General features: G+C 39.7%; 1 protein-coding gene across 1 annotated transcript; it reads left to right on the top strand.

Moving 5' to 3' along the window:
• Positions 1–1,879: 1,879 nt before the first annotated feature.
• On the top strand, positions 1,880–2,848 carry LOC118909810 (olfactory receptor 7A17-like). Its single transcript, XM_036880533.2, has one exon. It carries the CDS (start codon positions 1,910–1,912, stop codon positions 2,846–2,848), a length of 939 nt encoding a protein of 312 aa, XP_036736428.2. The 5' UTR covers positions 1,880–1,909.
• The last annotated feature ends 8,529 nt before the right edge of the window (positions 2,849–11,377 follow it).

Below are 11,377 nucleotides of genomic sequence, written 5' to 3'. Positions count from 1 at the left end.
GCACCAGCAGTGAGTGAGGCATAGACTTCAGGGTATCTTCTCCATTATGGGTGTCCACTTGAAAAATATCTATTTAATAAGTTAAAATGCATATGCCAATTGGCATTACTTTATGATTATTTCATTTCGTGTGAGGCCATATATTTTGTGGGTTAGTTAGCCATTTACTTTCTTTTTTAATAAGTTTTATTGTGGTATAATTTATATACAACTGTATAGTGGTTTCAGATGTAGGGAATAGAGAATTATGTACATCCAAAATGCTAACCACAATAAATACAGTTACTGTCCATCAACATACAAGTAAATTGCAATATTTCTATTTTCCATGTGCCATACTTCTATCCATGTGACTAATTTATTTTCTAGTTGGAAGTTATTACTTTTTCATTCCCCTTACCTATTTCACCCGTACTCCCACTCCCCTACCCTATGACAACCACCATCTGTTCTCTAAGTTTGTGTATCTATTTCTGTTGTGTTCATTTGTTTTGTTTTTTATATTGCACATATAAGGAAAATCATATGGTATTTGCCTTTTTGTCTGATATTTCACTGGGCATAATACTCTCTAGGTACATCTATCTTGTTGAAAATGGCAGGACTTCTCTTTTAATGGCTGAATAATATTACATTGTGTATATGCACCACATCTTTATCCACTCATCTATTGATGGACACTTAGGTTGCTTCCACATCATGGTCTTTGAAAATTATGCTTCAATGAACATGAAGGTACACATACCTTTTTGAATTAGTGATTTTTTTCTTTTTATGTAAATTTCCAGAAGTGGGCTTTCTGGGTCTTATGGTATTCCTAATTTTATTTTGAGAAATCTTCATACTTCTTTCCATAGTGGCTACATCAGTTTACATGAAAAAAAAAAGTACAATATAGGGAATACAGTAATAACTTTATATAGTGACAGATAGTAACTACACTTATCATGGTGACAATTTAGTTATGTGTATAATTGTCAAATCACTATGTTGTACACCTCATACTAATATAATATTTATGTCAAATATACTTCATTATAAATTTAAAAATAATTTTTAAAATGAAAATGTTTGCAAGACATAATGTACTCAGGTATAAATCATAAGAAGAAATTATTCAGTTAAAAGAATGGAATTGCGTGATATGTGGAGAGTTTTATATGGCTAGATAGGAGGCTTGTGTAGATAGGGCTTCCATGGGCCTTGAAGTCTCAGCAGCCAGGAGGCCCCCTCATCCTCATCATCCTCTGACAGCATCTCTCATCACTCTCCACCTTGCCCAACCCCTCAACACACTGGCTTCTGTTGAGCCTTTGAATCTCTTAAACAACCACCTTCCTCAGGACCTTTGCCCCGGCCATTCCCTCTGCCAGGCACACACTCACGCAGGTAGTCTGTTTCTCCTAATCATTCTTCTCTGATGCATCTGTTAACCTGTCACCTTGTTGCAGGTCATTTCTGAATCCCCAGTAAAAATAACACCCATTTAAACTCTCCTTTTTGCATTCTTTCCTTTTCATAGCACCTGTACCATGTGACAGGTGACATTATTATTTTTATTTTTTTACTGCTTTCCCAGCACTACATTGTAGGTAGTTTTATTTTCCAGCATACTGTATTCTGGACAGTTCCAGGAATGTGGTTTGTATTCAATATCTATTGCTCAGATTAAAGAAAGTTACTCTCAGTAAATCAGTGCACATTATGTTGAGGAACAGGATGACAGTGGAAAAGAATTTCCTATAGAGAAGGAAATAGGGAAGCCAAAGGGGAGCCATCCATACATCAAATACGGAAATGAAGTTATTGGTTATAAAAAAAATGTTACCACTTATTCTAGGTTACTAACCCTTGATTATGTGAAAATTGTCATTTCTTTTTTCTATTTTCTGGTACTCACCTCCAGCACATGGTTCCTGAGAATGGTACAAGTATTTCAGGATTTCTTCTCCTGGGATTTTCAGAAGAACCAGAACTGAAGCCCCTCCTACTTGGGCTTTTCCTCTCCATGTACCTGATCACTGTGTTTGGGAACTTGCTCATCATCCTGGCTGTCAGCTCAGACTCCCACCTGCACACACCCATGTACTTCTTCCTCTGCAACCTGTCCTTTGTGGACATCTGCTTCACCTCCACCACCATCCCCAAGATGCTGCTGAACATACAGACCCAGAGCAAAGCCATAACCTATGCAGACTGCATCAGCCAGATGTACTTTTTTCTACTTTTTTTAGGGATGGATGACTTCCTCCTGACTGTGATGGCCTATGACCGATATGTGGCCATCTGCCACCCCCTGCACTACACGGTCATCATGAACACCCGGCTCTGTGGACTGCTGGTCCTGGTGTCCTGGATTCTGAGCATCCTGTATTCATTGTTACACAGCTTAATGGTGTTGGGTCTTTCCTTCTGTGACAACTTGGAAATTCCCCACTTTTTCTGTGACCTCAGTCAGATACTCCAACTGGCCTGTTCAGACACATTTATCAATGACATAGTGATATACTTTTTATCCGGGTTGCTGGGTGGTGGTCCCCTTGCTGGGATCCTTTATTCTTACTCTAAGATAGTTTCTTCCATACATGGAATTTCATCAGTTCAGGGCAAGTATAAAGCTTTTTCCACCTGTGCATCTCACCTCTCCATTGTCTCCTTATTTTATTGCACAGGCCTAGGAGTGTACCTTAGCTCAGCTGCTACCCAGAGCTCACACTCAGGTGCAGCAGCCTCAGTGATGTACACTGTGGTCACACCCATGCTGAACCCCTTCATCTACAGTCTGAGGAACAAGGACATAAAACGGGCTTTGAAAGGATTCTTTGTGATGTCAACTGAGTGCCAATAGACCCTAGGACTGAAGAAGTGTCTGTGATTGCTGAGGTCAGAGCCTCTGTGTCTGAAAGTGTGATTATCTACCCAGACAAATGGAATCAGTATTGTTCTATTTATTTCCTGGAATTTTCATTTCTTTGACCTCATTGCCTGTACTCAATTTATGTAACTCAGTTTATCAGCTTTCTGTTATCTCTAATATACAACTCATTTTCCCTTTATTATTTTCTTACTTTCCCAAATTTATTTCCAACTATACATCTGAATTATTTGGTAATTTACATTTATCTAATGCAGCAACAAAGATTTTTAAGTAATTTTTCTAAAATGACTTATCATACCAAATAATTTTTATTTTATTTTTCTAAAAGAATCACCATACATTTATTACAATGGAAAAACATGTGATGACCAAGGCAGTTTATATAATTTTATCATGAAGGTAAATCTGAAACCTCTGCATTCACTTATATGCCTGGCATTCCTTTGTGGTTCTCTATCTTAACTCTTCTTCCAGATAATCTAGAATTTAACACACTAGTGTGCTTTATCCCTGGCCACTGTGTTTTTTTAATTCATTAGGACCTGTTTTCTTTCACCTTTTCCACATGCCTGTCACAGTCACTGTCTAAAATTATCATATTTTTCTGCTCTTGGAGTCTACATGGACACACAACTTCCCTGAGAAGTTTAATTTTATGGCTTAAAGTCAGATAAGATTTAAAATATGATGAGGCAAAATTTAAAGATACACTTTAATTGTTTACAGGTTATTTCTTTTCCAAGCTGTGTATCTAATCATTCATGTACTGATCGTGGTGTCTATGTGTAAGAGGATATATTCAGTGGGTGAAGGATCACTTGCATGTGTATGCTTTTTCATTGACTTTTTCTGCTTTAAACATGTGGTGATGCCTACATACATGATACCTTCTTCTAAATGAAATCCACTCCTGTACAAATTTTTTCTTAACCATGCAACACTCTGGGTCTGATGAGGTCTGGAAAGCCCATCCAGTTGGCCCCATTATCTCTGGTCTTTCTCCTCCTTCAGCGGACTCCAGCCTCTCTAGGCTTCTTATGACTTCTCAGAGACTCTAAAGCATTCACATTTTGGAGCTTTTGTACTTATGTTCTCTGCCAAATCCTTGCAGAGCTGGATGTGAAAACATTTTTCATTAAGAAACACCATTCTGGATTAGGCTGCATTTACTCATACCCTGAACCACATCATTGGCTCATACTCTGCATCCCAACATGCAGTGGGCATGGCTAAAGGAGACCATCTGGTCAAGGAGAAGCCCTTGGCCATAAGGCTGCTTCTCCTGCAATGGCAGGAGAGTTCATTCTCCCACTCCCTCAACACTTCACTGACTAAAATGGAATCAGTAGAATTCAGCAGATTAAGAAAACTCATGTCATCCCACAGGTTCATTCCCTTGTTAGAGATAATGGCAACCCAAGATCCCATACATCAATTTCCAAACTAACCCATCATTCTTGAGCAAACCACACACATCCACCTTCTGTCCTGATCTCATTCCCTGCCACCTGTCCTCAGTTCCAAACAAACCCCATTCAGGGAGCACCTCCCAGACCAGAAGTGCAGTGAGCCTCCCTTCTCAGACTCTTCTTAATCTCCAGTGGGCACAGCTGCTCTCTCAAGCACAGAGCCTAAGGGTTCATACAGTGCACAGATGCACGTCAAGTGCCTGAGCTCACAAGGAGATAGTACCTTTGCAAAGCATGTCCTTTATTGTCTCAAGGATGCAAACTATAATAGGGGCTCAGATGCAGCTGTCACTCACTAGTAACATGATCCAGGACATTGCTGGTCATCAGGACTGCATTCACCCTTCATTTATGCTCCTTGTAGACTGGCTTCTGTCCATAAAACAGACATCTTCCACATGGCTGAATTCAAACTGCCCCTGGACAAGTGCCATGGGGGTTAAAGTCCCCAAAAATGTCCATAGCCAGTGAGTGACCAAGACTGGATCTATTATGCCACCAGTTACAGAAAAGGAAAGGTCTCCATCAGAGCCAGCTGAAATGAAGTGCCTGCTTGTAGACCGATGATTGTGTCCAAAACGGGTGGATGAATAAAAAATATTGCAGTTCTGGCAAACCACAATGCTGGAGTTATGGTTGAAAGATATACTCTCAGTAGTCGGGGAGAAGAAAAGGGGTCTTCTCTTGGGTAGACTATGAGCAAGCAAAATATATTTCCCATGACAGTGCAGTGACTTTCAGGATATCTGCTGAAAGTAGTTGTCCTTTATGTCAGGTCACTCTCGACGGTGGTTTCTGCTTTGTCTGCCCTCTCAATTTCTCCATTGCAATTATGGAAGCGGAGTCCCTATGTGTTCCTTCTGTGCTGATGTCATGTGATTTGGAAGAAAAGAGACACGAAGTAACTTTCCAGATGAAGTCATGTCCCCTCTGACTGTGCAAGCTTGTCCTCCTGCACTTACATTTCAATGAATAAGGTTCTAAAGAATCTAGGCTGAGCTCTAGGCTTTCTTTACTCTCACTTGTCTAAACACTTCTATTGAAGACTTCATTCAAGTCACTTTTTGCTATTAAAATATATGTAGTATTTATATCTGTAGCATTAGTATCTTGAAAAAAGTTATTGTTCAGTTGAATTTCCTTCCTTTGTTCTACATAGCTTTCATCTGGAATTGAATTTAGAATGTGTTTTGCTGTCTTGTTTGAAACCTAACACTAATTTAGATACAGATATTTTTCTCTGCTTCATGACTCCACTCATATATTCCTGTGTTCACATTTCCCTTGTAGATGTTAATCTTCACTGGTTCTTTCACTGGAGCCCTGAGGGAGGTCAATGTTGTGTCTGTATTTCAGAGAGTAGGTCTCCAGGTTTCCTTGACAGATAGTCTGGCCAGATATCTAATTCAGGTTCTTAGTAACATCTTCCTTCATTGTAAAACTAATATTTCTGAGCCTCCATAGAATCAGCTCTGAAATGGGAATAAAAGAATGGTGACTGCAACTGAGACAGTTCATGCAGAGCTTGCCAACCATGTGGCTTAGCAGATAATCAGTAAGAAACTGTTTAGCTCTTGTTATCATGATTGTGATCTTCATAGAAGGCATTCTCAGAGAATGGCTGTTAAAGCAAGGATGTGAAGCTCACACCAACAAGATCTGACTGTAATGCACTGTTGTGATATTGGTTCTCAGCATTTGGTTATCTTCAGCTGTGTCAGTCTTCAGTAAACCCAGAGTAGGCCAGCCCAGCTTGCCTTCTACCAGGGGGTACTTTGGGATGCTTCTTGGGGAGAATTTGTTCAAACTTTCCAGGTAGATTCAGGGCAGATAAACCTCAAAAACATATTGTCCACATTCTTTGGCAGATTTTGTTCACTGAGTTTCACTGATCATTCCATCCAAGGCACACATTATCTTTGTAGAGCCTTGGTATTACGCTGGGACTCAGGCTTCCCATATAGATAGCCATTTGTCCTTCAAGTCCAGAGGTTGGTTTCAGTTATTTCTGACACAATCATTCCCTTTTGGCCTCTTTCTATCTTGAATAATGTGGGACTGGGGAGAGGAGCCATAGAGGCAGATTGAACTGCAAGTAACCATAAGAACTGGAAACAACACCTAGACTTCAATACACAGGAGCTGGGAAGTTTGTTTTATGCAATGGCAATGTTGCTGCCTGTTTCACCAACTCCCATGTCCCTGAGGGATGAACAGTGTGCATCCACAACCAAGATGTCCCCCTTGCCTCCAAGACTAAATAAGGGAGGGAAATTTTACCCTTAGCCTCCAGTGAACCATGCAGGGCCAAGGCAAGAGGAACCAGAGTCTGGTCCTGACCAGTGTAGTTTTTTCTGTTCCAGCCAAGCTCACTGGGACTGTGGCTGGGCCGAGTGGGCTTTAGGTAGAGCAGGTCACTGAAGCTTTTTTGGGTCTGGATTTGGCAAGTAATAGCCCACACATCATGGTCGACAATTATAATCTGCCTCCTTCTTCCACAGGAAGATGGTGACCTCTGAGGACCAGATAAGGGCATCAGAATGGAACACCCAAGCATGAAGGATACTGGGTTGGCCAAAGCCAGAGGACAGGACACTTCCCAAGTCTCTCATATACTTTCTTCTTCTTAGCTTTCTCTCTCAGTCTTTCTCTTCCTTTCCCTTTTCCTTGTCATCTTTTTCTCTTGTCCTCCCTCCCCTTAAAGGTGGTTTTATACCATTTTATCTGATATCCCCTTCATGTCTTCTCTCCTTGTCCCACATGCCATCTATCTTAATTGAGTTCTAACTGACATACAAACAACTACATAAATTTCAAAGGAAGAATATGTTATATGTTGATGATAACATCTTGAAACACCACCAATGTCAAGATAAGTAGTGTCCATTGCCCCAAAATTCTCCTCATGCCTTTTTGCGGTTCCTCCTTCCCTGCTGTTAGCAAACACATCCTCATTCCCAGGCAACCCTGGGTCTCTTTTAGACTTCTGTAGATGAACTTTCATTTTCTAGAACTGTCTATTTAGTTATCTTTATCTGGCTTCTGTCACTAAGCATCATTTTTTTGAGATGTGTGTCTGTTTCTGCATAAATTAAAAAGTCATTTCTTTTATTGCTGAACAGTATTTCACTGGCATAGCAGAACATGTTTTATCCATTCCCCTTTGGATGGACTTATGGGTTGTTTTATAACTAGTTATTATGTACATTTTTGTAAAGTCTGCATAAACATCTCTTTCTATTTCTCTTGGATAAGGTCCTCAGAGTGAAATGACTGTATAGCTGTGCATAACTTTTAAAGAGGCAGCCATATTATTTTTCACCAGCACTACAGGAGCATTCCATTTACTCCACATCTTTGTCAACACTTGTTATAGTGAGTCTTTTTAATTTTAGCCATTAACATGTGCAGTATCTCATTATGTTATCCACTTACATTTGAAGTTCACTAACTTTTACCTCATGACTGATGTTATTAAAGATAATAGGCAAGTCCCATATGGATGGGATGGGGAGGGGGAGATACTTGCAAATCATACACTCAACAAAAGACATATATTTATAATATATAAAGACCTCTTACATCCCAATGCAAGAAGACAAGCAATAATTCCTTGCTTACCAGGAAACAGCAGAGAAGGCATGTAATGACTAAGATGAGTCCCACCAAGCAGATGAGAGTGATGGCCCAAATGACAAGATGTGGTGAGACATGTTCCCACAGTGTCAACCCACAGGGCTCCTGCTGAACCCCCACTATGCCTCATTAGTCCTTGATATGGCTTGGAAAACTTCCATCATCATCCAAGACCCTGTGTACATGGTTCTCTGATGAGAAGTGACACTCCAATTCCTGGGCTGGGGCTTCTTTGAGATCTACCAGAATTCTCAGGCAAGGCATCATGTCTGTTGGGGGAATACCCTGGAAGAAAATGAAATGGGGAATAGATGTGAGCTTCTTATACTCTTGCCCATAAAACTTTTCAAACATGCATAAAAATAGATTATAGCAATACCTCATCTAGATTTGACAATGTATAATCCATCCAATTAAGCAAATACTCCATCTAATGTATAAATTATTAACATTTGATGCCCTTGCTTCATCCCATAGTTGCACTGAAATCAAGTAGAGATCATTATATTCCCCCCCTTTCCATCTCTTAGAGACAAAGGCACTCTGCCAAATGATCCAAGGCAATGATTACACTACAAGTTTGTACTAAATCAAGTTCATATTTTTGGGCAAGAAGGACGGAAATTGTGCTGGGCTATCTCATGATGGTGGGGAGGATGGGAAGGGGTCACCACAATTGGCAAGCCCTTGGGATCTCCCTCTAAATTTGCATATTTCCACTCAAATGTTTTTTTATTTTGGTATCATTAATCTACAATTACATGAAGAACATTATGTTTACTAGGCTACCCCCTTCACCAAGTCCCCCCCACATACCTCTTCACAGTCACTGTCTATCAGAGTAGTAAGATGCCGTAAAATCACTACTTGTCTTCTCGGTGCTGTAGACCTGCCCCGTACCCCCCCACATTATACATGATAACTGCAATGCCACCTTTCTTTCCCCTCACCCCTTATCCTCCCTTCCCACCCATCCTCCCCAGTCCCTTTCCCTTTGGTAACTGTTAGTTCATTCATGGGTTCTGTGAATCTTTTGCTGTTTTGCTCCTTCAGTTTTTCTTTGCTCTTATACTCCACATATGAGTGAAATCATTTGGTACTTGTCTTTTTCTGCCTGGCTAATCTCACTGAGCATAATACCCTCTAGCTCCATCCATGTTGTTGCAAATAGTAGGACTTTTTTTCTTCTTATGGCTGAATAATATTCCATTGTGTATATGTACCACATCTTCTTCATCCATTCATCTACTGATGGACACTTAGGATGTTTCCATTTCTTGGCTATTGTAAATAGTGCTGTAATAAACATAGGGGTGCATCTGTCTTTTTCAAACTGGGCTGCTGCATTCTTAGGGTAAATTCCTAGAAGTGGAATTCCTGGGTCAAATGGTATTTATATTTTAAGCATTTTGAGGAACCTCCATACTGCGTTCCATAATGGTTGAACTAATTTACATACCCACCAGTAGTGTAGGAGGGTCCCCATTTCTCCGTAACCTCGCAAACATTTGTTGTTGTTTGTCTTTTGGATGGTGGCAATCCTTACTGGTGTGAGATGATATATCACTGTGGTTTTAATTTGCATTTCTCTGATGACTAGCGATGTGGAGCATCTTTTCATGTGTCTGGTGGCCATCTGAATTTCTTTAGAAAACTGTCTATTCAGCTCCTCTGCCCATTTTTAAATTGGATTATTTACTTTTTGTTTGTTGAGGTGTGTGAGCTCTTTATATATTTTGGATGTCAACCCTTCACTGGATCTGTCATTTATGAATATATTCTCCCATACTGTAGGATAACTTTTTGTTCTATTGATGGTATCCTTTGCTGTACAGAAGTTTTTCAGCTTGATATACTCTCACCTGTTCATTTTTGCATTTTTTTCTCTTGCCCAGGGAGATATGTTCATGAAGAAGTCACTCATGTTTATGTCCATGAGATTTTTGCCTATGTTTTTTTCTAAGAGTTTTATGGTTTCATGACTTACACTCAGGTCTTTGATCCATTTAGAATTTACTTTTGGTATGGGTTTAGACAGTGATCCGGTTTCATTCTCTTACATGTAGCTGTCCAATTTTGCCAGCACCACCTTATGAAGAGACTGTCATTTCCCCATTGTATGTCCATGGCTCCTTTATCATATATTAATTGGCCTTATATGTTTGGGTTAATGTTTGGAGTCTCTATTCTGTTCTGCTGGTCTGTGGCACTGTTCTTGCGCCAGTACCAAATTGTCTTGATTACTGTGGCTTTGTAGTAGAGCTTGAAGTTGGGGAGTGAGATCCCCCCTACTTTATTCTTCCTTCTCAGGATTGCTTTAGCTATTCAGGGTCTTTAGAGGTTTCATATGAATTTTTGGACTATTTGTTCCAGTTCACTGAAGAATGCTGTTGGTAATTTGATAGGGATCGCATCAAATCTGTATATTGCTTTGGGCAGGATGGCCATTTTGACAATATTAATTCTTCCTAGCCAGGAGCATGGGATGAGTTACCATTTGTTAGTGTCCTCTTTAATTTCTCTTAAGAGTGTCTTATAGTTTTCTGGGTATAGGTCTTTCACCTCCTTGGTTAGGTTTATTCCTAGGTATTTTATTCTTTTTGATGCTATTGTGAATGGAATTGTTTTCCTGATTTCTCTTTCTATTAGTTCATTTTTGGTGTATAGGAAAGCCACAGATTTCTGTGTGTTAATTTTGTATCCTGCAACTTTGCTGAATTCTGATATTAGTTCTAGTAGTTTTGGAGTGGGGTCTTTAGGGTTTTTTATATACAATATCATGTCATCTGCAAATAGTGACAGTTTGACTTCTTCTTTACCAATCTGGATTCCTTGTATTTGTTTGTTTGGTCTAACTGCCGTGGCTAGACCTCCAGTACTATGTTGAATAACAGTGGGGAGAGTGGGCATCCCTGTCTTTTTCCTGATCTCAGAGGAAAAGCTTTCAGCCTATCACTGTTCAGTATGATGTTTGCTGTGGGTTTATCATAGATGGCCTTTATTATGTTGAGGTACTTGCCCTCTATGCCCATTTTGTTAAGAGTGTTTATCATGAGTGAATGTAGAATTTTGATGAATGCTTTTTCAGCATCTATGGAGATGATCATGTGGTTTTTGTCCTTTTTCTTGATGGTGTGGATGATGTTGATGGATTTTCAAATGTTGTACCATCCTTGCATCCTTGGGATGAATCCCACTTGGTCATGGTGTATGATCCTTTTGATGTATTTTTGAATTAGTTTTTTTTATAATTTAATTTTTTTATTTTGTTTTCATTAATCTACAATTACATGATGAACATTGTTTACTAGGCACCTCCTTCAACAAGTCCCCCCCCACATACCCCTTCACAGTCACTCTCCATCAGCATAGTAAGATCCTGTAAAATCACTAC

This window comes from Manis pentadactyla, chromosome 12, assembly GCF_030020395.1.
Source record: "Manis pentadactyla isolate mManPen7 chromosome 12, mManPen7.hap1, whole genome shotgun sequence".
Lineage (NCBI taxonomy): Eukaryota > Metazoa > Chordata > Mammalia > Pholidota > Manidae > Manis > Manis pentadactyla.
The sequence above is the reverse complement of the archived record's forward strand: the minus strand, read 5'-3'. Positions and strand labels throughout refer to the sequence as shown.

What these genes read in the sequence shown, in the direction of transcription:
- LOC118909810 (XM_036880533.2), top strand. Translation starts at nt 1,910, where the DNA reads ATGGTTCCTGAGAATGGTACAAGTATTTCAGGATTTCTTCTCCTGGGA.